Source organism: Nicotiana attenuata, chromosome 2, assembly GCF_001879085.1.
Source record: "Nicotiana attenuata strain UT chromosome 2, NIATTr2, whole genome shotgun sequence".
Lineage (NCBI taxonomy): Eukaryota > Viridiplantae > Streptophyta > Magnoliopsida > Solanales > Solanaceae > Nicotiana > Nicotiana attenuata.
Window position 1 is genome coordinate 50,725,333 of NC_031990.1, and position 16,521 is coordinate 50,741,853.

At 38.6% G+C, this 16,521-nt stretch overlaps 2 protein-coding genes across 2 annotated transcripts; both read right to left on the reverse strand.

Moving 5' to 3' along the window:
• Positions 3,683–4,697, reverse strand: LOC109219468. Its single transcript, XM_019383929.1, has 2 exons — positions 4,111–4,697; positions 3,683–3,962 (listed from the first exon to the last, which is right to left on the reverse strand). The coding sequence occupies exons 1-2, from the start codon at positions 4,695–4,697 to the stop codon at positions 3,683–3,685; spliced, it is 867 nt and encodes a 288-aa protein (XP_019239474.1).
• Positions 8,704–9,540, reverse strand: LOC109219477. Its single transcript, XM_019383939.1, has one exon. The coding sequence runs from the start codon at positions 9,538–9,540 to the stop codon at positions 8,704–8,706; it is 837 nt and encodes a 278-aa protein (XP_019239484.1).

The window sequence follows — 16,521 nt, forward strand, 5'->3', positions numbered from 1 at the left end:
CCTTGCCTCCATGTTTGCATGACGCTAATCCACGCCTCCCTATCTGCATGAGGCTAATCCTTGCCTCCCTATTTGCATGAGGTTTATCCTTGCCTCCCCATTTGCATGAGGCTAATCCTTGCCTCCATATTTGCTAGAGGCTAATCCTTGCCTCCACATTTGCATGAGGCTAATCCTTGCCTCCACATTTGCATGAGGCTAATCCTTGCCTCCCATCTGCATGGGACTAAGCACTGTCCCACTTTGCACAAATATTGCTCTATTTCTAGTACCATCTATTTGCTTTTCAATCGGGCTAAGCTCTGCCCTTCACAAGACTAAGCCTTGTCTTGTTAACATCATATTATTGCATCTCATGGGCTGAAACATCGCCCATCTATCCAAAGGCGCCATAGTCTAAAGGCGTCATCCTCATAGCCGGAAGACACCATGCCATGGCCTGAGGATCCCTCAAATTTGCATATCATTATTCAAAGGCGTCATGGTTCGGAGGCACCATCTTCATGGCCCGAGATCACCATATCATGGCCTGCGAATCCCTCACTAAACAACTCATGGCCCAGGACATCATGGTCTGAGGACGTCATCCTTAACCGTCCAAAGACAGCTCTCATGGTCCAAAGGGAATCTGCATCATGTTTAAATTTTCGCACAAATACATGTTTGTAGCATCTTTTCATCTGCAGGTGACTAGCAAGCAACCGCTATCCTAGCAAGAGCGACCTTGCTCCAGTTCCTTCAACTGTCTCAAACCTTAACTGCTCACCGTAGCCATGTGTAGTTCTGGATTCATTGGCGAAATATACCGATGAAGTTATTGCAAGAACGAACACGGGATGAAAAAGCAACATGATTCCTGTAAAACCAGGGATATGTAGGCAACTCGAGATCGGAGTCCGGCCTCTATTTTTTTGAAACATCCCATTCGATCAAAATTGGCCATCATTTCTTTGACCAAAAACTCTTTCATCTTTAACGGGTAAAGAGGGGCAGCTGTTGAAACCCAATTTTTCCCCATATATTTTTAATACATATATATACTTTCAAAATAGTACATATGCATTTATAAGCATGCATAAGCATTTCCTATAATTTTTCTATAATTTTAAGAGCTCCAAAACCAATTTATTTCTTCTCTTTTATTTATAAAATATCCAATAATTATCTTCAAATTACTTTTGTGATAATTTAGTCATCCAAATTCTTTATTTATGCAAGTATAGTGCTTAAATATTTTTAGTGCATCATTATAGTTATACTTGCATTTTTAGGGCAAATTGCGCATCTTTACAATAATAGCCCATATTAATGTATAATTACATTATTGATGCAAAAAATGGTCTTTTATATTTTTAAAATGTTAGCTAAGTATTTTTACATCATTTTAATACACGAAAATATTTTTTGGAATCCATTTATTATTTTTATAAATTATATAATTATTAAAAGTGGCTATTTAAAATCTGGCCTGTTTTATTTCAATTTCAGCCCTATTCTAACCCAATACCAGCCCAATATCTAAATTAAATATACCCAGGCCCAATTCCCCACCTGCCCCAACTCAATACCCGGCTAAATCTTGGCCGTTTATCATTTTTATCAACGGTCCAGGGCCCCCCTTTCAAAAAATAAACCAAAGACCCCCTCAAACCCTATCATTTCTACACTGTCCGCCGCCTTCAAACCTCTCTCCTCTCTCAAACACTCTCAAACCCTAACCCTAATCTACCCACATTGCCCGTCATCTACCGCCTCTCATGGCGTTCCCACACCACCACCAGGACCTCAATGGCCTCCCTCACGGTAATCTTGCCATCTCCAGGGTCCTCTAGGGACCAAGGCTAGTTGGCTTGCATCTATGGTTCCTCTCTCACCTGTTTTAGGCCATTCGTGTGATTCCGAGTAAGATCGTCCTATATTGACTACGATCTATGGTTTTTTGAGCATGGTTCTTCACCTCTATGTTGTTCTCTTCGAAACCCTAATTTCTTCTCTAAACCTCTTAGATATGTATAGATCTGAGGAGATTTGGGCTTGTTTTATGTGAGTTTTACAATAACCTTAAGATACTTTACAAGAATCGTATGATTTTCAAGTGATTTTCATCTTTTCCTAAACTAGGGTTTCCGGAATTTCTTTTTACAAATCGTTTGATGACTTTTTGTGTTTAATCTTCTGCCTCTCATATATTTTGACTGATTTTGTAAGTCTGCTACAACCTTAACTCGCTTGTACTTAAAACCCTGATTTTTTGGGGTTCTTCGTTTAGTTTCTGAGTATTGGTACATCTGATTATGTTCTTGCTTTGGGTTCTTGTGATTTCTCGTGATCTTCTTGTCCTAATATGCTTATACAGAATTTCTTAGTTCATCCTTTCACTGGTTCTATATGCTTGTGTTCATCATGACTATTCGTATTAAGAGCTGTAACATTCTCCTTGAATCAGTGCCGTTCTAACTATTTGTTTTGCTAAAGTTATATGGAATCCTGACTATCCCTGTTCTACCTTATTTTATATGCTAAACATGCTGACTCTTTCATGACTTTCTCTTTGATTATTCTGAATCCTTTGTTTCTTGGTTTGATTTGAACACTTTCCCTTATACTTTGGATTCTTACCTCTCTACTCGATTTGATTGAATTGCTTGCCTTAATTATCTTTTTCCTTGCCTTGTTTGTATTTTGCCGATTCTTACTGATTTGTTTCCTTAATTAAAACTTCTGTTCATTGACCCCTAATTACCTACTCTATATCAAACCTTACTTGATTCTTTTCCTTAAATACTTAGCATGCTTTTACCGTTGATTTAATTATCCCTTGATTAAGGGAAAGACTTGTTGATTTACGTATGACTTCCCTGATTTGCTACTTAATTGATCTCTTACCTTATTTGTTAAGCTTTTGATTACTATATAAGCCCCCCTCTTACTTTAAGTTGTGGACACAACGAACATTAGTTCAAAAATCACTACTCCTTACACTCTAAAGTTCTCTTTCTCTTCTGCTACTTGTGATACTCACTGGTCTAGCCGGCTGAAAGCCAAGGCTAGATATTGGAACTTTATTTGCTTTATATTCTGCACCCTTTCTTCAACTGGTATGTCTCTATGTTATCTTTTGAAATCCAAAACCTATTTGTTTCATTCCTGCACTAGTTCATCAGTCATGAATTCAACTTGTATTTCTGCTTACTTCTTTGCTCAGCATGTTTAGACTCTGTCCTATTCAATGTGTGCTTTATATTCTGCACTCTTCCCTGCTTACTTTTTTTATTTTTCCTAGCATGTTTGATCCTATTCAAGACATGTCGTGCTTTCTGTATCAAAACTATGATCTATGTCTTAGCTACTTACTGTCCATATTAAGCCTGTTAATCATACACCTAGGAGAAATATGTTTCCTATTATATGCTTTCACTAGTTCATGTGCTAAGATGATATTATCAGAGATTCTTCTTATAGCAATAAAGCCAGCTTATGCTTCAGATATAATACATGGCATCACTATTTGCATTCTGTCGGCTAACACTTTAGCAATCAGCTTGTACAATATTGTGCAACAAGCAATAGGTCTGTATTCTCTTACTGTTTCTGGATTAGGCACTTTGGGGAGCAGAGTAATGGTTGTACAGTTAGTTGCTTTATACATAATTCATGTCCGAAAGAACTCTTTGATTGCATTTCAAACCTCATTCCTAATGATTGGCCAAGTCTTTTTGAAGAAAACTTCATTGTAGCCATCAATTCCAGGGGCTTTCTCATTGCCTATTGAGCATAAGCCTTTGTATATCTCTGCATCTGTCACTTCAGCACACAGCTCTACTTGTTGTTGATGTATCAAGGTTGGCCCTTTTTTCATAACCATTCTATTAACTGCATGTAGATGCTTGGCTGATGTTCCCATTAGAGCTTTGTAGAATTGCATCGGTTCCTCTTTGATATCAGCAGCTTCAGTGAGGTTCCTTCATGTTTGTGATTTAAGCTCACTGATCTGCTTCTTCTGCCTTTTCTCTTTCGTGATTGCTGACAATTATTTGTTGTTTGAATCTCCCAATTAAATCCAATTAGCTCGGGTTTTTTTGTTGCAATATGCTTTCCTCAATTAGGGACCAGGATTCCAACTGCTGCAAGCAATCATTTTCTTGGTCACCTAGTGCATCAGTATACTGATTGTGCATTTGCGCTTGTATGCTCTTCAGCTTATTCCATGCTTGATTAATTCTCTCAGTAACTCCTTTATATACCTCTTTATTCAGTTGCTTAAACCTTGGTTTAATATCTTTTAGCTTATACCAAATAATCTTCATTCTTCCCCTGATGTGGTTTTGCTTCCATCCTTCAGCTACTATGTGAGGAAATTCAGAATAATCAGCCCAAACATTGAAAAATTTGAAAGGCACTTTGATGTTGATGGTGGACTGTGTAATAGGGATCAACATTGCTGCATGGTCTGAAATAAAAGGATCTTCATAATTGACGGTAAGATGGTCATGTTGCATCATCCAGCAATCATTTCCAAGTGTTCTATCCAGCCTGCTTCTGACTCTATCATCTCCTTGTTGCTTGTTTGTCCAAGTGAAGTATTCACCTCTCCATGGGATTTCAGTTAGATACAGATTGTGGTACCACTTTGCAATGTCATGAATATCTGCTAGAGTCACAGATACTTTTGAGATTCTGTCTTGTGGAGTTAGCATAGCATTAAAGTCTCAACTAATCATCCATAGTTGTTTCCCAGGTGCCAAACTGTGTATTTTCTTCCACATGTCTTTCCTTTGCTCCATTGCATTGTATCCATACACCACTGTCATATAGCAAGCAAAGGTACTTTTTGTATATCTGACATAGCAGTGTATGAATTGAGCATCATTCTCAATTTCTTGCACATTGTATGCTTTCTCATCCCACGGGATCCAAATTCTTCCATTGGAGGCATTGTTGTAATTACTAATTATCTTCCAATTTGGTGCAATCCTTTTTTAATAACCCCAGAACTCTTCTCTTTGACTTTAGTTTCAACAAGCCAGCTATTTTTATGTACTTTACTTTTAGATACTGCTTTGTTTCTTTTTGTTTATATCTCTTATTCAATCCTCTAACATTCCAAATTAACCAAGTCATTGTTGATTTTGTGGTTTCCCTCCTATATCAGGAGGTTTGGCTTTCCCTGTCTCAGGTTCCACAGCTTGTAATGATTGGAATACATTCATGATTGTTACAGCATTACCTCCAGTTATTGTCTCCTTGTGTTGTGTTCCTCCTTGTGTAAGCATTGCTTTTTTCCCTAGGCTCCCTAACACCTTCTTTGCTAATTGCTAGTTCTTCTGCTGGTTAGTGTCATGTGCATGCTGTTCCTTGCCATTGTACTCTTGAGCTTGATGTGATGCTCTATTCTCTTTAGTATTTGATGGTGGATGATCCAGTGTATCCTCCTTCTCCTTTTGTGTGACTGTGCCCTTAGGTATCCAGGTTGGAACTACTCTCCTTTGTCTTCTGCCTCTTTGTGCCTGACCTATTGGTACTTCTTTCTTGGCTTTGCTGCAAGCATGCCCAAGTTTGAGGCACTCTGCACAATATTCTGGTTTCCATTCATAGAAAATGGCTTGCTGAAATTGTCTTCCGGATGGATCCTCCATTGTTATCTCGCTTGTTACTTCCTTAGTAACATTCACGTCAATTAGGATCCTAGCATATGATACTCTGGTTTGGTTAGTTGTACATTCATCTACAAATACAGACTTACTAATCGCACTAGCCATTGTACTAAGAGATTTATATCCCCAACAGTTCATTAGCAATTTGGGGAAAGTGACTCGCAAAGGAATTTCTGTTAGGAATTCATTTGATAGATCAAAATCTGGTGCTCATTGCTTTAATATCATAGCATGCTATTGATACTATATGGACCTCCATGCAAAACTTCCCGAAGATCTTCTATATTTTGGAACTTCACGATGTAGTAACCTTCTTCATGGAGGTAAAGAATTGGTTCAATCACATTGCACCATGTGCGAGCCACAAACTGTTTCATGTAGTTATATCCAGGTTTCTCACTAATAATTTATACTATCAGGGCATTCTTCCATTTTATGATTTCCTTCTCGACCTCCCCCTTGTCTAATTTCACTACTACCTTGCCATTGACAATGTCTGGTGCCATATATGTCAGCATCATGCCATTCTCAGCTGCTCTATTGCTTGCAAACAGATTAACCCGCGATCTATTAGGGTCTCCTACTTCTGTTGCCTTAGTCTCATGCTTGCCCTGGTCTTCTATTTCACTGCCCACCACCTGTTTGTTTTTATTACTAGACAAGCCAAGCTGGTCAGTTACTTGATTTTCCGTTGTAGTTTCTTTCTTTCCATCCCCAGAGGATGCCTGCTGAATGTCTCTTTCAAATTGTTGAGATATGCTTTGATTACCACTTGATTCTTCTCCCAGATTCACCTGAGTTTGAGCCCCAATTAACGATTTCAGTGATACCGACTGGTGGTGTTCCTCAACTGACATCCCACTTAGGTTTAATCGCTTTGCTATTGCATTCGGTGCCTGTGGTTTATTTACAATCAATGAACTGGACGGAAATTGGTTTTCCGGCGGTGTCGCGAGCTATTGTGTATTGCCTCTTTCTATTGTTTCAGCTATAACCTTTGTACTTACCAATAGTGACGAGCTGTTGTTTTGGTCGTCCCCTTATCTCCTTCCGGTGGACGTACGTTAGCATAACGTGCGCCGAGAACCTAGAGAGAATTACGATGCATTTCTTAATAATTCTAAAAGTTAGTTTTGTGAAAAAAGTAATAGAGAAACAGACAGGAAAGAAATGAAAACATATATATATAATTCACTATAGCTGGAAACAAGGTACAATATTCTTAGTTTGATCGACTAAGGTATGTGGGGCGGGAGTTATATTTTATTTAGCTAGCTAAATCGATTAACTTCAATGTTATTAAAATTCTTATACTTTTTATTTTCTTATTTATCTTATAGTTTAAAATATTATTTAGTAATACTTACGTGATCTTTTCAAGTTGTATACTCTACGGTATAGGATAGACATACAATAATTTATTACTTTTGTATATCTATTTTTATAATTGACACGATACGCATGTGTAACGCACGTGTAAAGCACATACACTAATAATTTATAACTAATATACATTTATGTACTTACTAAATATTTTATATCTCAATAATCACAATGTTGTTTTCGAATCATTTAAGTAAATCTAGTTATACTATATTCCTCCGTTTATCACACGTCAATTTGATTAATTTTAAGCGCTAGATTATAATTTATATACATATCACTTACTAAATTTCATATCTTAATAATTCGTATTTTTTTCTGAATCATTTAAGTAAATCTAGTTATATTATATTCCTCCGTTTATCACGGGTCAACTTGACTAATTTTAAGAGCTAGATTATAACTTATATACATTAATCATTACTAAATTTCGTATCTCAAATGCTTCGAATATTATTTAAGAATCATAGTAAATCTAGTTTTGATATAATTCCTTTGCTTTTCAAGGACAATTTGACTAATTTTTTGAGCTAAATTAGATTATAAAGACATATTCTTTTAAAGGAAATAAATAATATAATTCACAAATTACATAAAAAGTACTAAAATTTGTAATAAGAGGTCTAAGGTATGTGGGGCGAGAGTTATTCTTTTATTAAGCTAGCTAAAACGATTTTCAATATTATAAAAAAAAAAATTACACTTTTATTTATTGTATTTATAGCTTAAAAATTGTGTAATAATATTTACGTGATCTTTTCAAGTTGTATACTTAGTGGTCTAGGATAGAGTTACAATAAGTTATTACTTTTGTATGTGTTTTTTAATTGATTGACGTGTACGCACGTGTAAAGCACGTACACTAATAGCTTATAACCAATATGAATTAATGTACTTATTCAATTTTTTATATCTTAATAATTTGCATTTTTATTTCCGAATTATTTAAATAAATCTATTTATAATATATTCCATCATTTATTACGCGTCAATTTGACCAATTTTAAGCGCCGGATTTTAACTTATATACATTAATCTAGTGGATCTCTTACTTTTATAGAAAATAAAGAGCAGAGAAAGTAAATAAATTTCCAAATTTTTGTTTCATCAAGAAAATTTCTTTTAATATTCTGCTCCAATGTAAAGTTTATAATCTGATATGTTAAATAACTTATATACAGGGGGTGTTAGGTAGGTAGCCTACCTTGATGCAAGCATCCGTTGCTGATTCTACAGCTTGAACCTGTGACCTATAGTTCACACGGGAATAACTTTATCGTTGCTCTAAAACACCGTAATAACCTTAATTGCAAAATTGTCCTTTATCTCCTTGAATATTTTATTTAATTAACACTACATCAATTTGAGAAATAATAAGAACACAATTCTCGATTGGGATCGGTTGTAGTTTCTTAGAAGTTTGGACCCTTTGACAATCTAGGCCAGTCAGAGTGAGACTGATCAGTTCCAGGCAAGGAAAAACAAAAAAGCAATTAAAAGCTGTAGATTGAAGCTTGAATCAGTGAACATATTTTTCTTTTATTACTACTATTCACTTTTCCAGGAACACTTATTTATCACAACTGTATGGTAATTTTATAATTTATCATATACATGTAAATGTATTTTTGTATACAATATACATGCACAACAATTGGTATTACTACTAAAAGTGTTTATCTCTACGTTCATATTTCCTAGCCCAAACATGTTTTTCATTAATCCTGAACTTAGCAATAGCACATGTGCTCAAGATTTGATCAACGGTTGAAACATCTCGAACCACCATTCGAGCGTATAACGAATGGTCCAATGTAGTCGATGGCACCATATGAATGTCCTCAATACAATCTCTATATTTAGAGTTGAAGAGATCAATCACCTCTGCTTCAGTCACAGGGTAACCTTTTGAGAATGTCAAGAATAGAGTCCGATCTTCTACTGGTACTGCAGGATTTAAGGACCAAAAACTATCCAATGGCCCTTCTTCAGTCGGGATAATATAATCCAGGGTCCTTGGAACAACTTCTATAGAACCAAATGTTGAATTCAGGAGAATTCTTGATCTCCCTGGAAAGAGTTGGAGTAAAATATCCGCGAACACGATAGAAAAAACATTGTTCAAGTAATGTTTGATTCCACTTATCATAGTAAACCTTGTTTGATACACAATTTGGAAAGAAATATCGCCATCCGTTATTAGAGTAGTGAGTGGCATGTCCTGGCCTCCAGGATTAGCCATTGGGGGGACCATCGACTGAAGACATTTCAAGCATGTCGAGGCTTCATTAGATAACGAGTTCAGCACTATATTTGGTGCCTTCGCTATCTTTACAAGTGCATTTGTAAAATGAGCATGGTTTTGTAGCCAGAACCACAAAGCCATGACTAACAAGGACTCAGCTGGATTGCGATACAGGATCATGACCAGCCGCATGAACAGTTCTCTATCATTAAAATGGAAAGAGTGAAGGTCTTTCAAGGTAACTTTTGGAGATGTCATTATTGAAAAAAAGAACAGGAGAACTCTTTTGTGTGTATATTTGTTGAAAAAACAAAACTGGGAAATTCTTGTGCCTCTATATATTTTATTTGCGTGGTCTCACAGCCTTTTATATAAACCCTGAAAGGGCTGGCTTTCAATATGTTACCATCTGGGAACTTTTCATTTCCCTACTGGCAAATTCCAAAATTCTTTTTTGCAGTAGAATAACTAAATATATACTCTAGATTTCTTGATGAATAGTATATATTGACCAAAAAAGGAATATTGTTATTAATGTAAACCATTTGGATTTGGCATCTTGTTATTTATTTTTTGTGACTAGAATTATTTTAGAAGCCAATAGAAATGAAGGTTGAATTCAATCTGGGTCCACATTGGCAGGGGCGGATACATAAGCAAGATTGTGGGGCACGTGAACCAATGGTCTCTCCGCAAAATTAAATATTTTATGTATATATTTTCTAAAATTGGTATACTATTAAGTAGTGGCACTCATGTTCCAAGAAGGCTTAATGGTGCACTTGGTTAAAGGTTGAGTTATTTACTGAAAGGAATGTGGATCAATTCCCAATTAATACATATTTTCCTTCTTTTTTTAAGTAGTGCACTCCTATACTAAAAATCCTTGATCCGCCTATGCACATAGGTAAATTTGCATATGTATGATAAGCTCCCGTCTTCCAGTAATTTTTGTAGTTCTTTTTCTTTTTTGTCTGTTCACATAGTCAACAAATACTAGTAAAGAAGATTCAACTAGTATGAAGCTCTTTGTTTTTATCATACATTGATTTGATTATCCTAAAAAAGCGATTATTGAGAATAAATATTTAAGCTAATAAATAACATAGGCGGATCCAGAATTTTAATTCCAGGGGCTCAAACTTTAAGAATTTTAATTGAATCTATTATATTCTTAAAGTTACGGGTCCATGTTTACTATTTTATTGCAATTTCAGTGAAATTTTATCCATAAATTTGTGCTACACATCAAAAGTTATCGATTCAATTGAACCCATACATGTACGTGTACATCCGCCCCTAATAAATAAGTTACATAGAAGAGGTCTATAAATATTGAATAAGATTCAGTAATTCGAAAAATAATAAATTTTAGTCCTCGAGTTATTGTTTAATTACGAACATATTCCTTATATTATTTGACTAATCACATTTAACCTTTTAATCTAAACATTCATTTTTGATTCCTAGTCTTACTGAAATTGAAAGAATTAACAGAATCATTATTTTTTCAAAATAAAAAAAATGGAGGTGCTCTCTTAAGGAAACAACCCTTAGAATCTAAAAGATAAGGTGGGATGGTTGGAATCCCTTCACCTTTAACAAGAATTTTGGCTTAAGCTGTCACGACCCGGATTTCCCACCATCGGTAGGCGTCATCAAAATAAAAAAAAGAGGAGGTGCTCTCTTAAGGAAACAACCCTTAGAATCTAAAAGATAAGGTGGGATGGTTGGAATCCCTTCACCTTTAACAAGAATTTTGGCTTAAGCTGTCACGACCCGGATTTCCCACCATCGGGAGTCGTGATGACGCCTACTAGTGGGAGCTAGGCAAGCCAACTCTTACTTAAAACATTTAGCAATAATAATATGATTACAGCGGAATAAATTAATTTAGCGGAAGACTTAGTAAATGTTACTAGATGCGATACAGAAATCCAAACATAATTCACTACCCAAGAACTGGTGTCACAATACTCACGAACTTCTAAGAATACTAAACACAACCGTTTGAAAGAAATATAAAATTGTTTGTCTCGAATACATGAGATAACAGAATGAAAATAAAGATAGAGGAGACGTCGGGTCCTGCGGACGCCTGTAAGGCTACCTCGGTGTCTCGATGGTCGGAATGCGAACACTCACACTACTACTGCTGATGCTGTCCGAAACCTGTATCTGCGCAAAAAGAGCGCAGAGTGTAGAATCAGCACAACCGACCCCATGTGCTGGTAAGTGCCTGGCCTAACCCCGGCGAAGTAGTGACGAGGCTAGACAGGACTACCAAATCAACCTGTGCAGTTCAACATATATATATATGCAATAAAAGGAAAGAAATACCGAAACTAAACAGTTACAAGGGGAGGGAAACATGCTATGGGGGAGTACAATCCGGATATAGAAGTCATCAACTTAAGTAAGAAACAGGGCACCACAATAATTAACAAGCAGGAAAACAACAGTTGCACGGCATCAACCTTCGAGCTTTTACTCTCATCCTCACCAAAAGCAATCAAATAAAGTGCACGGCATCACCCTTCGTGCTTTTCCTCACATAACTCTCATAACATGGCACGGAATGACCCTTCGTGCAAATATAGTCAAAATATGGCACGGAATGAACCTTCGTGCAAATATAATCAAAACATGGCACGGAATGACCCTTCGTGCAAATATAATCAAAACATGGCACGGAATGACCCTTCGTGCAAATATAATCAAAACATGGCACGGAATGACCCTTCGTGCAAATATCACTCTTCCTCACCCAAACAACAATCACAACCAAACGGGGCGAGGGGATAGACAGATAATAAGAAACGTCCCGGCAAGGGAAAAACACCAGTAAACAGCTAATTCCCGGCAAGGGAGCAACAACAATAACCTTCACATTCCGGCAAGGGAGAAAATCAATATACTCAAACCATCCCGGCAAGGGATTAATCATATTTCTTCCCATTTCTTTCATTTCTTATTCAATAGTCTTTTTAATGTTCGAGCCAACGCTCCAAAGACTTTACAATTCACAATCAATTCTCATACTCTTCGCGTTACTTAGGATTTATCAATTAACATGGAAGAGTCATAACAACATCAGAATAAGTACAAACAAGGACCCACGGTCATGCTAGACACCGGTGTATAGATACTCGTCACCATGCCTATACACCGTACTCAACATTTAACAATTAGCAAACAACACCCTAATCCTATTCCCTCAAGCCAAAGTTAGATCAAACACTTACCTCGAAGGTTTATGGCCAATTCAATCCTCAAGCAACGCTTTTCCTTTCAAACTTGGCTCCAATTCAATCGTATCTATACACAATTGATTTAATATCATCAATAATACTCAACAATCCAATCCAAATGCCTAAATATATTTTTTTCCAACATTCTGCCCAAAATTTGCAAAACCGACACCGGGCCCACATGGTCCAAACACGAGGCTCGGACCAAAACCCAATCACCCATAACCCCACGAGTCCAAGTATGTAATTTGTTTTAAGATTCGACCCCAAATTGAGGTTGAATCACCCAAAATTCCCAAAACCCTACTCTACCCAAAACCCCTAATTTCTACCTCGAATTTCATGATTTAGGGCTAGGAATTTGATAAATGATGACAGAAAATGAAGAAGAAGAGTTAGATAATACTTACCCAAGAAGCTTTGGTGAAGATTAGCTCTAAAATTCGCCTAGGTGCTGTGGAGAAGACAAGGTTCGTGACAAATGGGAATAATCCCGTAATAGCTACTGTTTTGAACTTAAAAATTCGCTGGGCAAAATTGCCCTTCGCGTTCGCGGGAAAGGGGCCGCGTTCGCGAAGGGTAAACTGGGCAAAGGATCAAGAACGCGTGGAATGGGAACGCGAATGCGTAGAAGAAAGTGCTGGGTGGTCCAAGATTGGCCTACGCGAACGCGTGCTAGGGGACGCGAACGCGATAGAGAACACAATAAACCATCGCGATCGCGATGGCCAGAACGTGAACGCGATGAAGGGAAATACTGGGGTCTGAATTTGACTTACGCGTTCGCGAGAGTCAAGACGCGAACGCGATGGGGAAAAACAGAGAACTACGCGAAAGCGAGCCAACTGATGCGACCGCGATGAAGAAAATCCCTGTGTGAAAATTGCAGAAAATCTGCTAACCTCTTAAGTCCAAAACCACCCCGAACACCTCCGAAAGCACACCCGAGCCCTCGGGGCTCCCAACCAATCGCACAACACTAACTCAACAACATCCTACGAACTTACTCGAGCGATCAAATTGTTAAAATAACATCAAAATCAAAGAATCAAACCTCAAAATCATCATTTTTCATTTCAAGTTCATAAACTTCCAACTTTAGATATTTAGGTCCGAAACACGTCAAACGACGTCCGATTTCGACCAAATTTCACAGAGAGCGCTTAACGCATATTTAAGACCTGTACCGGGCGTCGGAACAAAAATACGAGCCCGATACCATACTTTTTGATCAAATTTCATTTTAATTTTCCTTAAACATTTTCAGAAAACAATTTCACGGAAAAATTCATTTCTCAGGCCTGGGACCTCGGAATTCGATTCCAGGCATACGCCAAGTCCCATATTTTTCTACGGACCTTCCGAGACCGTCAAATCACGGGTCCGGGTCCATTTACCAAAAGTGTTGACCAAAGTCAACTTTATTCATATTAATATAAAAATTCTTCAAATTTTTCACATAATTCATATATTTCATCATCAAAACTTTCCGGCTGCGCGCCCGGACTGTGCACGCAAATCGAGGCAACTAAAAGTGAGGTTTTCAAGGCCTCGGAAGCACGGGATGACTAAGCAAACAAGTGATGACCCTTTGGGTCGTCACATTCTCCACCTCTAAAGCAACCGTTCGTCCTCGAACGGACAAAAGAAAGGAGTACCTGAGTCAGGGAATAGATGAGGATCACGGCTCCGCATATCAGACTAGGACTCCCAGGTCGATGCCTCAGGAGGCTGACCCTCCACTGAACATGCACTGATGGAAAACTCTTCGACCTCAACTGTCGAACTTGCCGGTCTAAAATAGCCACCGGCTCCTCCTCATAAGATAGATCCTTGTCCAATTGGACAGTGCTGAAATCTAACACGTGCGATGGATCGCCGTGATACTTCCGGAGCATAGATACGTGAAACACTGGATGCACAGCTGATAAGCTAGGTGGCAAGGCAAGTTTATAAGCCACCTTTCCCACACGATCAAGAATCTCAAGTGGCCCAATAAACCTAGGGCTAAGTTTGCCATTCTTCCCAAATCTCATCACGCCCTTCATAGGCGACACTCGGAGCAATACTCGCTCACCAACCATGAAAGCTATATCTCGAACCTTACGATCTGCATATCTCTTTTGTCTGGACTGAGCTGTACGAAGCCTATCCTGAATGATCTTGACCTTATCTAAGGCCTCCTGAACTAAATCTGTACCCAACAACCGAGCCTCTCCCGACTCAAACCATCCAATCGGAGATCGACACCGTCTACCATACAAAGCTTCATAAGGAGCCATCTGGATGCTCGATTGATAGCTATTATTATAGGCAAACTCTGCCAAAGGCAGGAACTGATCCCACGAACCTCCAAAATCAATAACACAGGCTCGGAGCATATCTTTTAAAATCTGAATAGTCCTCTCGGACTGACTGTCCGTCTGAGGATGAAATGTTGTGCTCAGCTGAACTTGGGTGCCCAACTCTTTCTGAAACGCCTTCCAGAAATGCGACGTAAACTGCGGGCCTCGATCCGAAATGATAGATATAGACACCCCATGAAGGCGAACAATCTCCTTAATATAAATCCCCGCTAACCTCTCGGACGAATAGGTTGTGGCAACCGGAACAAAATGCGCTGACTTTGTCAGCCTATCCACAATAACCCAAACAGCATCAAACTTCTTCCGAGTCATCGGAAGGCCAGTAACGAAGTCCATAGTGATCCGCTCCCACTTCCACTCAGGAAGCTCAATTCTCTGAAATAAACCACTAGGTTTCTGATGCTCATATTTAACCTGTTGACAGTTCAAATACCGCGCTACATATGCCACAATATCCTGATACATCTTTGTTGCGCCTGGATGAATAGAATATCGGGAACTGTGAGCTTCCTCTAAAATCAATTCTCGAAGTCCATCAACATTTGGCACACAAATACGCCCTTGCAATCTCAAAACTCCATCAGCATCTAAGGTGACCTGCTTGGCACCTCCTCGCTGAACCGTGTCTTTAAGGACACATAAATGAGGATCGTCAAACTGCCGATCGCGGATACGCTCCAATAATGAAGAGCGAGCGACCGTGCAGCTAGCACTCGACTAGGCTCAGAAATATCCAACCTCACAAGTCGGTTGGCTAAGGCCTGAACATCCAAAGTAAGCGGCCTCTGACTGACCGGAATATAAGCAAGGCTGCCCATACTGGCTGACTTCCTGCTCAAAGCGTCGGCCACCACATTTGCTTTTCCCAGGTGATATAAAATGGTGATATCATAATCTTTCAACAATTCCAACCACCTTCTCTGCCTCAAATTCAACTCCTTCTGTTTAAACAGGTACTGAAGACTCTTGTGATCGGTGAATACTTCACATGCCACGCTATACAAATAATGCCTCCAAATCTTCAATGCGTGAACAATCGCTGCCAACTCCAGATCATGTACTGGATAGTTCTTCTCATGAATCTTCAACTGCCTCGAAGCATAGGCAATAACCTTGCCATCCTGCATCAACACTGCACCAATCCCAATACGGGAAGCATCGCAATAGACAGTATAGGGTCCCGAACCTGTGGGCAAAACCAACACCGGTGATGTGGTCAAGGCTGTCTTGAGCTTCTGAAAGCTCGCCTCACAGTCATCTGACCATTCGAACTGGACACTTTTCTGGGTCAATCTGGTCATCGGGGTCGCAATAGATGAAAACCCCTCCACAAACCGCCGATAATAACCTGCTAATCCCAAGAAACTCCGGATCTCTGTGGCTGATGTTGGTCTAGGCCAGTTCTTGACTGTCTCAATCTTCTTCGGATCAACCTGAATACCCTCTGCTGATACAATATGACCCAGAAATGCAACTGAACTCAACCAGAACTTACACTTTGAAAATTTGCATATAGTTGACTATTTTCAGAGTCTAAAGAGCGATTCTGCGGTGCTGCTCATGCTCCTCCTGGCTGTGGGAGTATATCCATATGTCATCAATGAAGACTATCACGAGCAAGT